The sequence below is a fragment of the Aythya marila genome (genome assembly GCF_965140915.1).
Source record: "Aythya marila genome assembly, chromosome: 12".
Taxonomy (NCBI): Eukaryota; Metazoa; Chordata; class Aves; order Anseriformes; family Anatidae; genus Aythya; species Aythya marila.
Genome location: NC_139053.1, coordinates 10,354,099 through 10,373,012, shown reverse-complemented (window position 1 = coordinate 10,373,012; position 18,914 = coordinate 10,354,099). Strand labels below are relative to the sequence as shown.

Here is an 18,914-nt window from a genome sequence, read left to right as displayed (position 1 = left end):
TCTGCCCAGGGCAGAAAATCCTCAAGTATGACTCCTGTAGGAGAAGAAAGCACTGAGTATGTCCTGTTAGGCCTTGATCCCAGTGGAGGAAGGGGGATGCTACAGCCTGCAAGAAGCCGTCCTGCACAGGGGGGAATGGTGCCAAAGGAGCACTGCTTTGGATAAGGTGGGTTCCTGCTGTAGGGTCTAGATTCTCCTATGCAATCCTTGTTTGTCTAAGTCCAATGTGGTGGAAACACCTGCTAATTAACACTATGCACAGAGCTAATCTCTATTCAAGAGGCTTTAACTGGCCAGCATGAGCGATGCTTCCTGCTGTTGCCCCTTAGCATCTACCAGGGTCTGCTGCAGCGCAAGCATGTCGCGTTTCTCAGTTGGATCTGAAGGGTGAGGCTGTGCTAGATGTTGCCCTGCACTTACATTAAGCCTGTTGCCACGATGGACAGCTCACGCCCTAACTTTCTGTCTTGAAAATCAGTGCAAGGGGTGTGGTGGGATGGGGCTGTGTTCTGCTGTCTGCTGGGATGAGAAGTGGTGACGCAGGGTGATCCCCAACAGCACAGGACACGGCTGGCCCCTGGCTCCTGCTTTTCATAAGTAAGGAAGAAATTATGACGCATGCATCCTAACAGCAAGCAGGTATATTTTATAATAAAAATTGTGGTGCTCTCCCCACACTCCTCAGGTAAATCGTCTTCTCTGCAATCAGGAAAAAAAAAAAAGCAAACCAAACATGAGTGAGGTACTGATCACCACCCCATGGGCCAGGCTGTAGTGGTAACACAGGAGGCAGACAGCTTGTGAGGATATTTATCCTAAAGAAAGAGTGGTGACACCAGGTAGGCCGTGTAGCCGAGCGTCTTCTCAATAGCAACCTGCCTGGGTTTGTCATCCAGTGCTTGAGCTGGGACCTCCAGAGCGCTGCTGGCCCAGGTCCCTGCAAGAGGAGGGAGTGGATCAACAGCCTGGCCGCTTCTTTCAAATAAAGCAGATGGCCTGAATCACACCAGCTCTTCTCCCTCTCTTTTCCTCATTTATAGCTGGTCACTGACAGCCCAGAGCAGCAGGACTGCAGAGCCTGGCTGCTGCTGGGTCTGTGAGCAGCAGCGTAGCTGAGGTTAGGAGGGACTGAGGGGCCCCACAGCATTTGGGGATTTATAGGAGAGCTGTGTCTGACCCTGCTGGTTTTGGGCCCCTGGGAAGCCCCAGAGTGGCACATGAAGGACAAAGCCTCCATTTCAGGGGAGGTGAGCTGTGGGGACCTGCAGGTCTCTGGTCGCTGGCAGCACAAAGCCAGCTCCCCTCTCCCAGGCCTTCTCAGCCTTTCACCCTCTCCCTGCCTCTCTGTCTGACCTGCCAGCAGGTCATTCCCTTCCTTGGTGGCCTGCTTGGCTTGGGGTCCGCGTTGCCTGGCACTGTACCTTGTGGGTTATGCATGAGAGAGGCCGCAAAAGGGCTGTCAGTAAGAGGAGTTCTCAATCCTTGGCTCAGCCAGTGTGTTAGTGGCAGATGATCTTGGGAGCCAAATGCTGCAGAACAATGAACAGAAAGCTCATTTTGTTAATATATACCCCATTCTGGTGCTCTCTCCTGCATCCATGGAAGGCCTACAGCTGCTTAGTGGTGCTGCAGAGCAGCATGGGCTTTGGAGAGGGAGCTGATGGGTCCAACTTGTGCTAACAAAAGTCCCCAGGCAGGAGCTGTGCACCAAGGGGGAGGCAATGCCCTGTAACATCTCAGCAGTGTGCAGACTGTGACCTGCAGCAGGCTGTGCTGTGTTGCCCAAAGCTGGGGATCAACAGCAGAGCAGCAGCCTCTCCTTTGCAGCTATTCGAGCTCACACAAGCACTCTGCCACAAGGAGCAGGCATACGAGCTGCTAACCCAGCGGGACTCCAAATAACCCAACAAGCACACTGAACCTTGTGGGAGCTCTCCTTCCAGCTCTGGACCAGTTGCTGTCCCTGCCGGCCCTAGGGTTTCCCCTTTTTCTTCTGATGGGCACATCAGCTCCGGCATGTCGAAGTTGATGTACTGGTACAAGGGCCGCAGGCGAGGCAGTCGTCCTGGAGAGGTACAAGAAGAGACCAGCACTGACAACTGCTCCCTGCCAGGGCTTTGCTGTAGCTCAGAGGCAGCTCTAGTCTTCGGAGGAGAGGGAAGATGATTGCCCCTGCCAGGACAGGAGCCAGGGACTGCAGAGGAAGGCATATGCCCTCTAGCCAGGGCTGCCTGGTGGGGTAAAAGCCAGGGATCTGTGGCCACATCCCAGGGACAAAATAGCAGCTGGAGGGAACAATGAGGGCAAGTCTGCCTGAGCATCACAGTGCCCAGCTGAAAATTCACCAGTGGCAGAGCCTGTCATCACCTGGCCCACAGGGACGTTTCTAGCTCTGGGAGCAGCAGACAGGCTGGGGGCCACGCTGACCTACTAAGGATTAAGCCTTAGCAGGGCATTTATCCTGAGACAACTCGGTTAAAATCACCTAAAGCACGTGAGCTGCCAGCCCAGACCGCACAGACACAGACAGCCACTGTGCTCACCCAGTGCGTCCCGGGATGCGACCTTTCTGCATGGCTGCAGGCTGCTCCTGCTTCTCCTTTTCTTGCTTTTCTTCTGCTTGGCAGAGGGGCCGGCATTACCCCCAGGGGCGCCTGGCTCCGTGGCAGTGGGATTCACCCTCTGGAAATCGGCGTGCTGCAGCACAAGGGCAAATGCTGTGCTCTGCACCAGGGGACAATGGTTGTTCCCGTGTCAAACAAGGCATTGCCCTCACCTCCAAGGCTTTGATGTCCGGGCTCTCCAGGGCTGCTGACAGCTCAACAGGGATGAGTCCAGGCTCACGGCCTCTGCTCTGCTGCCCCGCAGGGCTGCCCACCGCGACTGGAGGCTCCATCACAGACACCAACCAGCATCTGTGTGGAGACCAACGTCTGTAAAAACTCACCCCAATCTGTGGTGCTCTGTGGTGCCCGCCACACAGGCCTCTTGTAGGGATGAGCTGGATGTCCTGACACATTAAGGACCATCCCTTTCTGCTCTAGCCTCCTTCCTGACTTAACTCCCGGTTTGCCTTTTAAACAGCCAGACAATCTCCGTTTTGTCATTTCCACAGACTGTCCGTGACCCTGAGAGGCAGCAGGCGCTATCACCTGCCCTGATGAGCAGTGCACCTCAACAGTGCCCCTCGCCGCTGCTCCTGCCCGCTCCCTCTGCCACTTCCAGCCACAAAATCCCACATGAGTGGCCCTATGCCCAGAAGGCAGCACAGGGAGGAGCAGTGCAGGCGATGGCTGGGACCTCGGAAGGCGGCAGAAGCCAGTTGTCAGTGTTTTAAGCCATGGTAACCCATGAGCAGTGGTAATTGAGGCCCATCCTTCTTGTGAAGTCTCACCCGAGCCCTGGGCTTGGCTTGGCTCTGGATTTGGTTTTGAAGGTGCCAGTTGGGAAAGAGATTCTGGAAGGCACCGGGGGGGCCGTTACACCCTGCGGGGACACAACAGCTGCCCGCATAAACCAAGAGGTGGAAAAAACAGACGGGGATGAGGCAGAGCTGGGCTGAGCAGGCTGGCTGCGGCAGTCCCAGGTGGCAGAACAAGAGATGGCGTCGGGATTTGTGTGCTGGGAGGTTCGGGGCCCCAGGGACGCTGCAGGGCTGGGAGGTGGGGGTCTGCATCCCCCGGGGGTGGCAGGGCTCTGCGACAGCCCCAAGCTGGGCTCCACCGAGCCTGAACACATCAGCAGCAAAACCATGGAAGGGAAGCTCTCCAGCCACCAAAAAGCACGGGAAAGCTGTGATTATGGGCGAGCACATCCCCGCCACGCAGCCTGCCCTCCTGAGGCACCAAAGCCGCCCCCGGGCCCCTCGCGGCCCGCCCCTGCCGGCGGAAGCGGCCGTTGCCGGGATGGCGGTGGCTCCGTGCGGCCCGGGCCGGGTGCGTGCGGCCGGGAGGGGTCCGGGGGCGGCGGGGAGCGGCGTGGAGAGGCCCCGGGGCCTCGGGGCGGGTGTGCAGCCGGGGAGCAGCTCGGCTGAGGCACCGGGAGCGGCTCCGGGGAAGCCCCCGGGGGGTGCCTGGCGGCCCCGGAGCGCTGCGGGTTTGCCACGCTCCGGGGGTGGGTGCTGGGGCTGCGCGGTTCCCGCTGCGCCCTTCCCTCGTGTGTGGGGGACAAAAAGGGCCAAAAAGTGGTTTTCTGGGCCGCCCAGGTGTTGTGCGGAGGAGGTTGGTGTCGTGGCATGAGGCCCCCGTGGCATGGCGAGTGGCAGTACCTGGCCCCCTTTGTTTTCAGAGACGGGTTTGGAGACCTGCGGGTGGGGTGGAACTGGTTGTTATCTGAGGGAGCTGTGTTGGGAATAGCGTTAAAAGGGGAGAATTAATCTTTCCCCTTGCAATTCGCAGCGAGTAGCAAGGGGAAGGTGTTGGCACAGACCTGGGTAGGCTTACGGGACATAAATGTACATTAAGCATCGCCTGGCCTCCAGGGGTGGGGGAAGCTGCCCAGTTCAACCCTGCCCTTCTCTTCTGTCTTCGTTTCCCTTTTTCCCCTTCATGTCAAATACGTTCATGCTGGGTGCTGGACCTGCTCATCCTGGAAGCAAGGAAAGGCTTCGACCCTTGGCTGAAGGAGGGGCAAATTCAGTCCCTCTTGTTCTGAAGTGTTTGCTCCTGTGACCACATTTCCTGACCCCTGGTTTTACCTTGGAGTTCCTGTGCTAGGTACCTGCTCAGGGCTGTGTGCCACTGGTTTTAGCACAGCCTTGGGGCCCGGAGGTCATTCCAGTGTTTCTGTCCATTTCAGCCAGAAGTGGATGGAGGAAATAAACAGCCAAGAGCAGCTGAATTGAGATTAGCCCTTTGATTTATTTCTGACGAATTGCTCTGCTTATCACAGTTCATTGAGGGATTTTTCTTTCTGTCCTTTTTGCAGAGGTGACTTGTAGAAGCATCAAGCTTGTTTCAGCTCTGCGTGTGGCAGGAGCTTCCTGGCCAGGTGAGTACCCACTGAGCTCTTGAACTCTCTGAGAAGAGGTAGGGCTGGAGACTGCATTTTCCTGACTCCCAGGTCAGGATTAAGTTGTAGTCCTGGAGGGAAAGGGAGGGAAGCCAGCTGGGCTCAGACAGGATGAGTAAGGAATGCTGTATTCGCTTGGTTACTTTGGAAACTGGTGACACCTCCTCTGTAGCCATGCTGACTTCAGGTGAGCCCTGTGGCTAGGAGCAGCGTTGCTGCTTCCCTGGCTTGCTCTGCAGTCTGGCACTGGGTTAAGAAGTTGCACTCACGAATTTGTTTACCTGGACTTAATTGGACTGAGTTTGTGGAGTCTGCCTACATTCCCGAGAGGCCCTAGCCTGTGTAGAGGCTCTAAATAGTGTCTTTCTAGTGGCAACAGGTCAGATATTTTTGCTGTTTCAGTTTCTAACACACTGATAGGGATGCTTTTCTGCGTGCAAATCAGTTTGGCTGAGCCAGCTGTCAGGTCACAGCTGAAAAGGATTGGTCCTGTTTTGTCCTCTGTGTTCATACGTAGATGTTCCTGCTGCTTCCCTTGTGCTTGCCCCAGTGCTTCTCTGATCCCCTTGTGGAGGCAACAGCCAGCTTACATTTGGGCAGAAGTAAAACAGACCGAAAACTAAAACAGCAAAAGAAGTGAGTTGTTTTTGCAGGTGTAGTGAGTTAAGTCGGCTCAGCTCAGGACCATCTCAGCTACAAGAGATGAAGCAAAAGGGTGGGAGCAGCAGTGGAGGAGGTCTGCACATCCCCTGCTGGCAGAGGGAGCTACTTGGTTCTCAGCTCTGTTCGGATGTGCCCGTGGTCAGCAGGAGCAGAGCAGCCACATAGAAAGTCTGTGCTTGGGAGCTGGAGGCTTGGCTGCTTCGTCCTGGGGCCAGGTGACACGGATGCTGGTGGCTTGTGTCCTGCATGGGTGGGTGCGCTGGAGGTGCCTGGATGGGCAAAACACTTGCTATTGTAATAAGTCTGTCTGATCTTGCAAGATCCAAATCCAGAGGCGATGTGACTTGCAAATCAGGGAGTGGGTGTCATTTGCAAATTCCCTGCAGCAGGGCAGGGTGCTGTTGGGATGTGAAATGTGACTTGTTTTAAGGTATAAATGAGCCTTCCATCCCCCACCTCCCATCAGCTTGCCTTTCCGCCTTCAATCCCCCGCACTAATTGTCTGCTCTGTTACAGGTCCTGATTCCAGTCTGTCATTCTGTGTGTAAATCACTGTGTTTGAAGGTGAGTTCAGATCGAGATCAGATGTGAGTTTCAAGGCCAGTAGTTATTCTGGAGTAATCTCTTGGTAAACCGATCCTCTAGAATGAGAGAGCCTGTTCTGGCTTAGTTGGATTCATTTTAAAGGATATTAAACAATCAGAAAACAATTTTTTATTGCAGTCTGAGAGTCTGTGTCTGAAGCTCTTCAGAAATAGCTTTTCCAGCGTAGCTGGGCACAAACAAGCCACTGGACATGCTTACTGGTGTGCAGTAGTCAGCATTGCTTACATTGCCTCTGCAGTTGTGTCTGGCAGATAAGTAATAGCTTTTTGCTAATGGGTCTCATGTCAACAAGGGTGATTTAACAGGGAAGACGGCAGTGCATTAGTTGCTATGACTCAGGCTCACTCAGCCTTGTACTGATCATTTATTGGTTTATAAATTAAACTGAAGATGCTGTGTCCCATCAGTGCTGGCATGCTGAGGATACTAAATAGGGGCTCTTTCAGCGGAGTTGTCTCTGAAATCTTTAAATTACTGTCTCAGGAGTCAGGCTCTGCAGGCTGTAACCCCAGCTCTTACAGCAATGACTCCAGTCAAGCTGACATGGCTCCTGTCAAAATTGTGGCATGACTCCAATGACTTATTGAGCTCTAGTGGCATCATCCAAAACACCATCAGCCTGTGCCTGTCCGTGCAGCATCTCAATTTGAATCCTCATATTCTGAGCAAGGAGCAAGTCCCTCAAGTTTATCTTCTACAGGGAAAAGGGGCTATCTGAAAGATCTCAGTGGGCAAGGAAATAGGTGTTGGCTGCTGCCTGCCAATCTACCTTGTGTTTGGTGTGCACTAAAGGCACACAGGGCAGTTAGAAGAGCTTGGCTCATGCTTGTGTGTGTATATCAGATTGTCCTGTATAGAAGAGCAGAGTCAGGAGAGATTTTCCATGCTGAAGATACCGGCGTTACAACAACCACAGACATTTCAGAATCAATGCTGGTTGGTCCCACGATAGTGACAGTGCTGCTCTATCCCTTGCCTCACATGCATGGAGTCCGTTTGGGGTTGTTTTCTACTTGCAGGTCATCTGTGCAGCTGGGTTTGAGCTGTCTAAGGGAGGTCAGAAATTCACATATAGATTAAACACAGCTTTGCAGTGGCTCCATGAGTCCTGTTCAGATCCATTCTCAGTGATGGTTGGTTTCTGTTGCAGAGACAGAGAGAGCAGAATGTGTGAAGGGCCATCCAAGATTTCTGGGCCCATTCCTCCAGATCCTACACTCTTTCCAAGCTGCTATAGACGCCCTTTCTCAGGTGAGTCCTCAAGTGCTGTGTTATGGATGTGCATTTTTGGACTTTAGCATGATGCAGCTTGCCCATTTTCTGTCCTTATTCTTTGTTGTGCTCAATAGTCTTGGCATCTACCCCACACCAATGCAGGGTGTTTCTGCTGCCTCACCAGTGAAAGTGAGGTGCTCTGTGCAGCTGGTTGAGAGATGGGAAAACATGGGGCAGGGTTGGAGGGGGACCTTTAGCATTGCTTGCAGGCTGCAGTTGAAGAAAAACGTGAGGTAAAATCCTGATAATCTGCTTCTCTCCTTCCCTCTTCTCCTTCTTTCTGCGTAGCTCGAGGGAGGCTGGAAGGAAATGCTCAGAAACTGGATTTTAACTCTGCCCCCCTGGACCTAGCTCTCAACTCACATCATGCTTTGAGCAGTGCCCGCCAGCTCCAGCCAGCCCCTCGCATTCGGCCCAGTGGAAAGGATTTTCTGGAGAAGGGGCAGAAGGGGACACTCAGCCTCCTGCTGCAGCTCGAGGGGCTCTCTCTTGGTGGGGGGCTGCCAGTGAAGAGTAAGTACAGCTGAGCCCTTGCTGGCATGACCTGCACTTGGAGCCAGGGATGATGCACCAGGGATTTGGGTGGATTCCTCAGCTCTGCTGCCCAAGGAGAGCTCGAGCTTCACAGGGCCAGTCACCTTATCTCCTGGTATCCCTGGGCCATTGCCTGTGCTGCCGTGGCCTCCCTCAGTCCAGCCTGGCCAAGGTCTGCAGTGGGAAGAAGGACTGCAGACAGACACTGTTTAATTTGGACTGAGCAGCCAGTCGTGGATGAGAGACTGCTGAGAGATGCTAGAAACAAATCCATACTTCCTAGTTTGTTACTAGCGAACTTTGCTGCTAGTTTGCTGCTAGCTGGTTTTGAAATCTCAATGTATGGAGCATGTTTAACCCAGAGAATTCCTTGTTACTGAAGCCAGGCAGGATTCAGGAAGATGGCTCATACACGTGGCTACTGCGGACACCTTTGCAAAAGGTGTTCCCTTCTCCAGCGAAAACACCTAGAGTAAATTCAGAGGTCCAGAAAGGAGGTAAAGCTGAGCGCTGGCTGTCACTTAATTGGCTTCGTGTCCTGGTGCTGCCCCAAGCTCTACCTGGTGCCAGCGTGGTGTTTGCCAGCTGGTGGCTACCGCAAGTGCTGTGCCAAAACGTGAGGGGAATGCAAGAGGATTTGGTTGGGCCAGTTGAGATCTTCCCAGAACAGGGTCAGCACAGGAGCTGTGTCTAACACTGGAAAAATGCACAGATTGTCTAGTCTGCAGGAAGGGGGAGAGCTTGTTGTTTCTGCGGGCAGCTTTGGAGATGGAGCTGTCAGCTCTGGTGCCATGCTCCAAGAGTCCATATCAACTGGCAGTGTTTGAGGGCTGAAGGCTGCATCTCCCCTTGCTGTACAGGGAAAGAGTCCAAGGATCATGAGAAGGAAAATGTGAGGCGAATAAAGGAGATTCAGAAGAAGTGCAAAGAGAAGGAGCGAGCCCGGGAGCACAGCCAGCCCAAGCCTGTGAAAGCTCTGTGGAAATCCCAGAAATATGAGAACGTGGAGTCAAAGGTGAAGGCCAGACTGCAGGTGGGTACCCACTGAGCTCTTTTTATGGAGGTGGGATGTCATCTTCTGGGAGTACAAGTTCTCTACTGCTGCCAGCAAGGGAGACTGGCGTGTCTCTCTCTCATGGTTTTGGCTGAGATAGAGTTGATTTTCTTCATAGAGGCTTGTATGATGCTGTGTTTTGGATCGTTGGTGAAAACAGTGGTAATAACACACCAGTGCTTTTAGCTATTGCTGAGCAGTGCTTATACAGAGAGTTTTCTGCTTCTTGTGCTACCTGGCCAGCAAGGGGGCTGGGAGTGCACAAGAAGCTGAGAGGGGACACAGCCAGGACAGCTGACCCCACCTGGCCAGAGGGATGTCCCACACCATGTGGCATCACGATCAGCAATAAAAGCTGGGATAAAGGCGGGGAGGGGGTGATGGTGTTTTTTTTTTCCAAGAAAAGAAAATATCTGATGATCCCTGCTTTACTGGAAGTGGCTGAACACCTGCCTGCCAGTGGGAAGTAGCAAATTAATTCCTTGTTTTGCTTTGCTTGCGTGTGTGGCTTTTGCTTCACCTAGTAAAATGTCTTTATCAACCCAAGAGTTCTTGCACTTCTACCATTCTGGATTTGTTGCCATAAGCAGCCTGGTTTGGCCTTTGCTGGCTGTGACTTGTGTACAGATTGCCTTCTCCCAAGAGCTTCTGCCAAATTGTGGAAGGAAGAGCATGTTATCAGTTGTCAACCGGAAACTCATGGCTGAGCTTGTGGTTGACCACAGCAACTTTGCTCCAGCCTCCCTCCAGTAGCTTGTCTCTTCTTGCCTTTCCCAGGAGAGCTCCCCGCCTCCAAATCCAGAGACTTTGAAGTTCCTGAGGGCGTATTCTCGCTGTGGCCCTGGGATCAAGCCATGCAGACCACTTTCCCCAGACCTTGCCAGAATGAAAGCAGGTGCAGGCACAGAGGCTCCAGAGGCACTCGGTGCTGAAACCAAGGTGAGTTGCGAGCTACCTATGGGCTCCCAGGGTTTTCTGTCACTTGTGCAGTGCTCCTGCTTTGTACACTTCATGTGGGGTCAGCTTTAGGACTTCAAAAAGGCGTTGTTTAGGTTTTGGGTTTTTTTTTTGGTGCCTGACTTCTCAAGCCATGGCCATAGCTACTGCCTGTCCATGGCTCTGACTCCTGAGATGGCACAGACAGGGTGCGGCCATCCTGTAGTTTAGCATCTCATGCAAGTGATTCTGTGATACCTGTTTGCTTTCTCCCTTATGGGGACAAGGGCAGCTCCCTGTGTGTGCTGAGCCAGCTTCTGCTGCCTCCCCCTTTCTCCTTTCAGCTGCGGGTGGAGGGCAGCAGCATCGACTTCATTAAGCACAACGCCCGCAATGCCAAGCGGGCCCCGCTGCGGCGCTCCCAGTCCCTGCAGGCGATGGCTGAGCTGCTGGAACAGAGGCACCGGGAGCAGGAGGAGTACAACGCCAAGCAAAAGGGCCACGTCCCCCAGTAGTATGTATGCCCCTGGATCCATGAGACTTCCTGCTATGAGCCCACCTCCCTTCACTGTGTCCCCCAGTTTCTGTGTGGACAGAGGCCTGGGGATCAGGGACCAGTCTCTCACCATATGCTGGCAGTGCAATTGATTATGGCCTGGGGGAATAAATGCAAAACTTTCTGAATTCTTAATTTAACAAGTGTCCCGTGGCCGATGTGACTGGGCTTGGAAAGAATTTTGTCTCCTTCTTCTTTGCTGGCCACTTGCTGGCCACTGGTACCATGATGCTAACTTGGATGCTTTGTGTGCTCTGAGAAATGTGCTCCTGCCCCTTTGCAGGCCTTGCTTCACGTCATCTTCAGTGTTAAAAGGGTTGTTTTCAGAGGCAGATAGTTTGGTTTGCTTTGCAAGCATTCATCCTGCCTTGGACCCAGAGTCTAAGGAGCACCCAAGTAGTGACTTTCAGTTCTGGGGCCCCCAATAGCTCCTGGGTGACCCTTTTCTAGGACTGGCCCCTGTATGAGCCCTATGGCTGTTGGCTGTGTCTGCCCTTCTCTGCCAGCATCCACTTTGTCCAACTTCATTCCATCATTGGCCCACGGGTGTTTTGATAGGACTCCATGTTCGGGACCAGGAGCGAGGAGCAGAAGCCCTGAGCATATTCCAGCAGAGGGGTGTGGGTGCTGCCAGCCTTTGCTTTGCTAGTCCTCTGGCAGCAACACGGAGACCAGCGGGGCTCAAAGGGCTCGATCCTTGGGCAGTCGTTCTTGCCAGATGTGCTGACGTGGGCTTTCATTTGCCTTGACAGCCTGCTGGAGAGGAAGGAGCTGTGGCGCAGACAGATGGAGGAGCAGCTGCGAAGCCTGCCGGATCCTGACACGCCACCTGGCCACACCATGATGCCGGAGGGCCAGCGGCTGGAGACGCTCAGCAATCTGAAGCAGAGTAAGAGGAAAAGAAGCGGGGATTCCAGCTCAGGAAAATAGTTAGGATTAGGGGAAAGCAGAGTTCTGGGGCGCTGGCTTGCCACCTGATTTCCTGCCACTTGGAGAGATGCTGAAATAAGGCACATTTCTGGGATTGATCTGTGTGTGTGGAAGGAGCCATCTCCTTCAGCTTGGTGGGAAGTGCAGGTTACAAGGCTGGCTCCCTGGAGCAGGCTTGGCCCAGGGGACCTCAGCTTAGGGTTTCTATTGCTGTTAAAATGGAAGAAAAGTTTTGTTGGAAGGCCGGAGACCTTCAGAGGTCTCTAGGCCAACCCTTGCTCAAAGCAGGGGTTTCTCAGAACTGTGGCTTTGGTCCTCATCCAGTTGTTTTTTGAAGCCAGGGATGGGTGTTCTCTCAAGGTCTTTGTTCCACTGCTGCCACTGTTTCATGACTGAAAATGAAGGTATAGCATTAGGAAAAAGACAAATTCCTTTCCTCTTCCACTCATCCAGATTTATTTATTTTTCTTTCCAGGCCAGGAGCAGCTGATAAAGGACCTGGTGATGCTGCCAGTGCGTGCAGACACCCTCAGCATTCAGAAGAGGCGGGTAGAGCTTGAGAGGAAGCTCTCCCAGATAGAGGAGGCCCTCAAAATTTTTTCAAGGCCCAAGGTCTTCATCAAGCTGGACTCCTGAGCTGTTGGGGCTAGGTGTGTTGTGCTGCTCTGTGCAAGCATCCTTTGTCCCTGGGACTCCCCTGAGAGTTTGGGAGGGAAGGAGAAAAACACAGGTTCAGGACTTTGGGCCCATGGGGGTGCCCATACTGTGTTGGAATGTGGTTGGCACCTCTTGCTCTTGCTTCCAGTGCTGTGTCTCTGCCTGGAAAAAGGGAGGGAGATGAGCTCATTTGCTCTGTTGTGCAGCGTGGAGGAACAGTTGCCTCTGTGCTGCTTGACTTCTCACAGAGATCAGCTGTCTGCTCTGAATCCGTGGCACAGATCTCATCACCTCTTCTTTTCCCATCTCTATAAACTCATAGGAGGTCTCCCATGCTCTGCAGTTTATTGTCCCTCTCTTCCTCTGAGGTCATGGCTCATTCTGGGCACTTGCAGACTTGGCTGCACAGAGCAGCCCAACCAGCAGAGCCGTGCACTGCGTGGCTGCCACGTGTACCCAGGGCCTCTGTGCTGACCCATCCCCAGCACGCAGCCCGTGCCTCTGCACCCTCTGACCTGCTGGATGCGCTCAGCAGCTCAAAGACAGCCAAGAGGAACAAAACTCCAGTCCCTCTTACCCATGAAGAGCTGGAGTGGCAGCAGGACGATCTGGTAGGGTGTCTGTAGAGGTTTTTGCTGTCTGTGGGGCAGGATGTGCTCCAATAAAGCATTGGTTTCCCTCCGCTGGTGTGTGTGCAGCTCCCAGTGGGCTCAGCAGAGCCTAAGGGGTGGTGATGGGCGGCAGAAACCAGCAGCATGGATGTGATAAAAAAAGGGGGAGGCCTCCTCACCCTCACCATCCACTGCCCCATGGGGAGATCAGCAGGCCTATGCGGGGATCCTGCTGCACAAAGCGTAGGAAGATTTGGGGTAGAAGGGATTGCTGGAGGGCTCTAGTCCACCTCCTTCCCCAGGAAAGGACAGCTCCAAGGGTGCGGGCCTTGTCCAGCTGGGTTTGGAACATCCCCAGCCATGGGGTTGCCACCACCACTGCAGGGGGTGGGGAGCGAATGCTGTATGCAGCTGCCTTGTTGCAGGGGGTGGCTCGATCCCTGAGCAGGATTTGGGGCTTGCTGGGGCAGTGGGATGTTGCAGGGCAGCCTCACCCCGTGTCCACAGCCCTGCAGAACCCTGGGCTGTCGGGGCTGTTGCTTCTGCCAAGCCCCAAGGAAGCTTTCAGCGCTCGGGGGCTGGAGGGGGCAAGGTGCCAGCTGGAAAATGGCCTCGTGCTCCCATGGGGCTGCTCCTCAGGGCATCGCTGCCGCGAGGCTGAGCTGGCTGGATGAGGGCTGTGCTTAGAGCAGCCCTGGCCCTGCTGTGGGTAGCCTGGGGGCCGTGTGTGCCAGCCCCTGTGCACTTCCCTGCTGTAAACAAGCCTGGCCTAACCAGCTCTGCTGTCTGGCTTGCTGTCTTGCCCGTCTAGGGCCTTGCTCAGTGGCCACAGGGAGCTGCTTCCAGCTCAGCCCTCGCAATCCCAGGGCGCTGAAGGTCCTCCTCCTCCTCCCTAGCTGCTGCTAGACCAACGCAGCAGCTTCCCCACAGCATCCCCAACGTGGCTGGGGCCTCCTGAGCTCGGGGCTGGAGGAGGATGGAGCTGCGCCATCCCCCACAGTAATTACCGGGGCTGGGGGCCACCCATGTCCCTGCAGGCATCACCAGGGGACAGTGAGGGGACAAGGTTTGGATGTGGCCGCAGCAGGCTGGGAGGACCAGGTGAGGAGGACCAGCAGGACAGAAGGGTGCAGGGAGGTGATGTGCCCCAGCGTCCTTCCAAAACTCCCCACCATGGCCCTTGCCAGGGCCACCCAAGCAGCAGCAATGCCACAGCACATGCCGGGGGGTTCTGTAGGGTTATTGCTGTCCTGGAGGGGGGAGCAGCACCTCAGGGTGTTTGGGGCCTGGTGCTGACCCCTGCGGAGACGCCAACGATGGACAAGTGAGGTGCTTTCTATAAAAGGTTTTACTGTCCGTTGCAATATATTACTCAGTGATGTGTATTCTGATAAAACAATTAAAAAACCCACTCGTTCAGAAGAAGTGGGGTGGGAGGCGGGGTGCTCAGGTAGGAAGCACCCAGCGGGAGCAGCTGCTGCCGTGGGGACCCAGGGCAGGGGCAGAGGGCAGGGGCAGCCCCACTCAGCCCCTGCCATCCCCCAGGTGCCCGCAACCAGTCCGGCCGTGCCAAAACCCGGCCGGCTGCGTAAGGGGCAGCACGGGAGCACGGCCCTGTGGCTATAGGGTGAGCAGGGTGCCGTCCTCCCGCACGCTGCCCCGGCCGGGGCTGCCGTCGTGGCTGCCCAGGGACTGCAGAGAGCCCTGCGAGCTGTGTGGGGACGGGCTGGGCAGCAGGGGTCCGTCCGCGGGGCCCCCGTTGGGGCAGCCCCCGGGGATGTAGTGTGGCGCGCTGTCGCTCTCGATGACCAGGTCGCCCTCCTCGTCGCTTTCGGCCGTGCTGTAGTTGCTCAGGTACTGCGAGGCCGGGCTGGGGGTTTGCTGGCTGGGGGTGCTGTCCGTCGACATGCCCGAGCTGCCCGAGGCCTTGCTGCTGCGGATGACGTTGTTGCGCTGGTTGGCCGGCTTGACGGTGATGATGAGGTTGTGGCTGTTGGCCACCATCATGTCCGTCACCTGGTCCAGGGACTTGCCGGCCACGTCGATGCCATTGACCTCCAGGATCTCGTCGCTCACCGCCAGCAGCCCCGTGCTCTCCGCCAAGCCGCCCTTCACCAGGCGGGAGATGAAGATGCCGGGCACCTTCTCTACCCCTTGCGGGGCCACACGCACGCTGACGCCGTCGCGGATGTAGAAGCCCAGCGGCTTGTCGGAGCCGTGCTTGTGGAGCCGCACGCGGCGATGTGTCTCCGGCAGGATGTCCACGTCGATGATGGAGGAGATCTGACGGAAATCCTGAGGCATGCCGATGAGGAGGTGAGGCTTGGCCCGGTAGTGCGCGGGGCGCAGCAGGCCCTTCTTCTTCCGCTGCAGGGAGTTGGAGGCGAAGACGCCGGCATCGGACTCTGCTGCGGGAAACAAAGGGGACGTAATAAGGCAGTGCCTGGCCAGCTGGCACCGTGACCTCCTGGGGACACGGGCAACCGCATGTCCTTGGCCCCAGGTGCCTGAGGAATGGGCAGGAGAAGCTCCCTGCTCCCCTCTCACCAGTTTTTACCCCCCCCAGATCATCGCCCCCGGCTCTTCCCACAGCTCGTCTCCTCCAGGCCCGTCTCCTCTCCCGGGATTACCCAGCGTACACACAGCCGGGATTAGTGGGATCGAGGCAGTGATTCAGCCTTAATCACGCTTTAAGCCAAACTCTGCAGCTTAACACTGGAGCTGCTGGCTCTAACAGCCCAGGAGCTGGTGCCCTGCCCTGGTTTGGCTTTGGGGAGAGGGAATCCAGGCGTCAGCTCTCCCAGTATGACCGGGGGATGTGACAGCATCCAAGTCCCCTGTCCTTGTTGGAGCCGCAACTCTCTCTCTTGTTTCATCACCACCAGACAGGGGTTGGCTCCATCCCCCTCAACTGTGCCCTGGGTGACCACCCTGTGGGTCCCAGCTCCACCACGTCCCCCCTTGGCCGTGTCCCACAGGCGCCAGGGAACATCCCCTGGGCCCTCTCTGGTTTCTCCCCATCCATTTTCATGGGGCAGCCCAGATCTGCACGCTGCGTTGCCAGCACGTCCCTCCAGCTCTGCTCAGGGGGTGACAGCATCCTCAAGCTGCTGGCCACACTCTTCCTCCTCGCCAGGCCCATGAAACGCTTCATTTGCCAGGAGAGCAATTGCTGGCTTGGATTCAGCCTGGCCCCAGCAGCACCCACCCCAGCCAAGCAGCCCCAACCACGGCGGTGGCCAGCACTGCAGCAAAGCACCCCGCTCCAAAACCATCTCCAGAAGGTGCTAATGGGAACGGAGAGCCTGGCCCCGGTGACACAGCAAGGGGAAGGGAGCAGAAACCCCGTGCCACCCAGGTGCAGCACCCACGGAGGGGGGTACCATGCCCCAGGTGCCCCCCAGCAGCACCCAGACCCCGTTGCAGCCACACGGGCACTGGGGACACCCCGCACCCAGGGGACATGGGGTTTCTCCCAGGACAAGCCAGCCTGCCAGGGCTCCTGGGTTATAAATATCTCGCTGCCTGGCTTATTTTTAGCTCAGGGAAGGGCGGCGGAGGCTTTCCCACAGCTATTTCAGCATGCAGCTCCTCTCCGAGGGGTGCGGAGCAGCCACACCGGGCAGGTCAGCACCCTGCAGGCAAGCCCTGGGGACGCGCTGGGCTGTGTCCTGCCCTTCCAGCCCGCCCCGGGCCATGCCTAGCAGGGGAGGGGAGCTGTCCCCAGCCAGGCTGATGGCACTGCTGGGACATCTCCACCACCTCTGCGCGTGAGTCTGGCCCAGGAGGCACCCGAAGGGGTGACGGCTCTCTTGCAGCGTTTGCTTTTTGAGCCCCTGCTGCGGGACTGGCTGCTCCCGAGGCCCCCAGCAGGTACATACACACACGTATGTGCACACGCGTGTGCATGCTTCCCACACTCAACATGTGAAAGAGGCTCTGCAGCCGCCTTCCCCACCAACCTGGACTGGTTTGACTACAGCCCAGCCCTGGGATGACCTGGATCCATTTTAAATCAGCTGTGACTCACCCGGGGCTTGCTCCCAGCCTCTCCACATCCCTCCCGCAGCCCCTCTGCCGCGGGCACAGCCGGGAGCCAGAGCCTGTGGCACTGCCTCCCTGCCCTCCTCATCGCACTGCCCATGGTGCATGGCCACGGACACCCGCTCCCTGCACTGTGCCAGCTCAGCACGCTCACCCACAGACCCTCACAGACTTTTCCCAGCAGGAGAAGCAGCTCTGGAAGAGGAGTGATGCTCCCACGGAGCACCCCATGGGCTCTGCTCCAACCCAGTCACCAGCCTGGATGGCCTCTGCTGGCTGCGTGCCATATTGCTGTGTGGGAAACAAGTTTAGGGCATCCACCACCAGCAAGGGTCCAGGAAAACCCAGCTCAGCAGCAGGGGCAGGCTGCTGAGACCCAGCACAGCGTCACCCCTCGCCCAGGGGCTTTGCACCAACAGCATGAGCGAGAGCCAGTGGGATGCTCCAGGCGCTGTGCCAGGGACACGGCGACTTTTGGAGCAGGCTCCACCTTCGTGCACTTCTGCTTAATGCTAAAAAGCCTCGGTGCTATTAACTGAGCAGGACGGGACCTCACAAGGAGGGCTTGTGAACATCTCCCTGGCAAAGAGGTGACATACCCAAGGCATTTGTCACCGGGAGGCTCTCCAGGTGTGCGCTCCTGCAGCCAGGAAGGGGGCGAGCCCCTTCCCCTTGCAAAGCCCCCGGTGGTGCCCCAAGAGCCCTGACAACGCAGTGGCTTCCCCACCTTGGGGCAGGGAGATGGATGGGCTCCGGCAGCAGCTGCTGTGTTTTCGGGGAGCCCACACAAGCCCAGCTGGAAATGCAACCTCAAAGGGGCAAAGCACAAGGATCCCTTTGCTGTCCGGGCTGGGTGACAGCGGTGTCACCTCCTCCCGAGCCTTTCACCAAAGCAGTGGCAGGAGGGAACAGAGCCAGCCCCGTGGCCAGCACAAGAACCATGGGCTGCCGTTCGCCCTGCTCATCTCTTTTCACGGAGGGGACGGATCCAACGCCCTTCTCCGGCTGCTACTGACCCTTTTTCTGGATGATGACCCTGAGGAGGGGGTTGGCGGAGGACAGGGCCTTGTGGTAGTTGTCGTCGTTGTTGATGGGCAGCAGGTCGCCGTGCACGTCCGTGTAGCCCAGCAGCACGTCCACGCGGGGGATCTGGTGCACGCTCTGCAGCAGGCGGTAGAAGTCCTGGAAGGTGCCCACGCTGGAGCGCTTGATGGCGAAACGGCGAAACTCGGCATCGAACTGCGGGGCGGGAGGAGGAAGAGGAGGGAAAGGCGCTCGCAGGCTGGAGGAAGGCTCAGCGGGACCCTCCGCCTGTCGTTAACGGGGCGCTAATTTGGGGGCAGGGCAGGGGCTGAGCCCCTATCTCCACGGGGGGACCGGGACACCGGGAGGCCGTGCCCGTGACATGTGTGCTGCTGTAGCACACCGCGAGCAGCGGCGTTAATTAATTACCGCCTCCTTCGGTCACGACGAACGAGAAGCCGATTAATTAAGGGAGGCAGCGGGAGGGATGGCCCCGCACCTGCGGGACGGGGGCACCGGGGAGAGGAGAGCACCGGGGCTGCGGGACCGGCTGTGCCCGGCAAAGCCCCGCGATGCGGCGGGACCGGGGGACCCGGGCGCGTCCCGGGGATGCTCCCACCGCCTGCACCGGCGGCTCCGGCCCCGCACGGGGATTCCGCGGCGGCCGCGCCGCTGCAGCACCGGGAGCATCACGGCCGGGCTCCCGCACCGCCACCCGCTGCGCGCTGCTGCCCCCAACGCGCGGCACCGGCACCAACAGCACCGGTACCGGCACCGGCACCAGCAGCAGCAGCACCGGCAGCGGTACCGGCGCTTACCTTGCTCTTGACCTCGATGACGGGCTCCGCGGAGCGCGCCGGGGTGCGGTGGTGCTTGGCCATGCTGCGCCGCCACCGCTCCCGCGGCCACGGGGGGATTTTCAGCGGCCGTGACGTCAGCCGGCAGCCGGCCGGGCGGCGCCGCGCCATTGGCCGAGGCGGGGCGCGGGGGCGGGGCGCGGCGCGCGGCCGGGGCG

General features: G+C 57.2%; 2 protein-coding genes across 2 annotated transcripts; one reads left to right on the top strand and one right to left on the bottom strand.

The window, feature by feature from the left end:
* Positions 1-5,541: 5,541 nt before the first annotated feature.
* On the top strand, positions 5,542-12,893 carry ENKD1 (enkurin domain containing 1). The gene is made up of 9 exons (XM_082769722.1): positions 5,542-5,646; positions 6,190-6,237; positions 7,430-7,530; positions 7,843-8,067; positions 8,949-9,121; positions 9,920-10,081; positions 10,423-10,592; positions 11,387-11,523; positions 12,040-12,893. The coding sequence occupies exons 3-9, from the start codon at positions 7,446-7,448 to the stop codon at positions 12,198-12,200; spliced, it is 1,113 nt and encodes a 370-aa protein (XP_082625848.1). The 5' UTR covers positions 5,542-5,646; positions 6,190-6,237; positions 7,430-7,445; the 3' UTR covers positions 12,201-12,893.
* Positions 12,894-14,353: 1,460 nt separating this feature from the next.
* Positions 14,354-18,780, bottom strand: PARD6A (par-6 family cell polarity regulator alpha; the record flags this gene model as incomplete). The annotated part of the gene is made up of 3 exons (XM_082769658.1): positions 14,354-15,240; positions 17,893-18,115; positions 18,718-18,780. 3 exons carry the CDS (start codon positions 18,778-18,780, stop codon positions 14,453-14,455), a joined length of 1,074 nt encoding a protein of 357 aa, XP_082625784.1. The 3' UTR covers positions 14,354-14,452.
* Between the last annotated feature and the right edge of the window lie 134 nt (positions 18,781-18,914).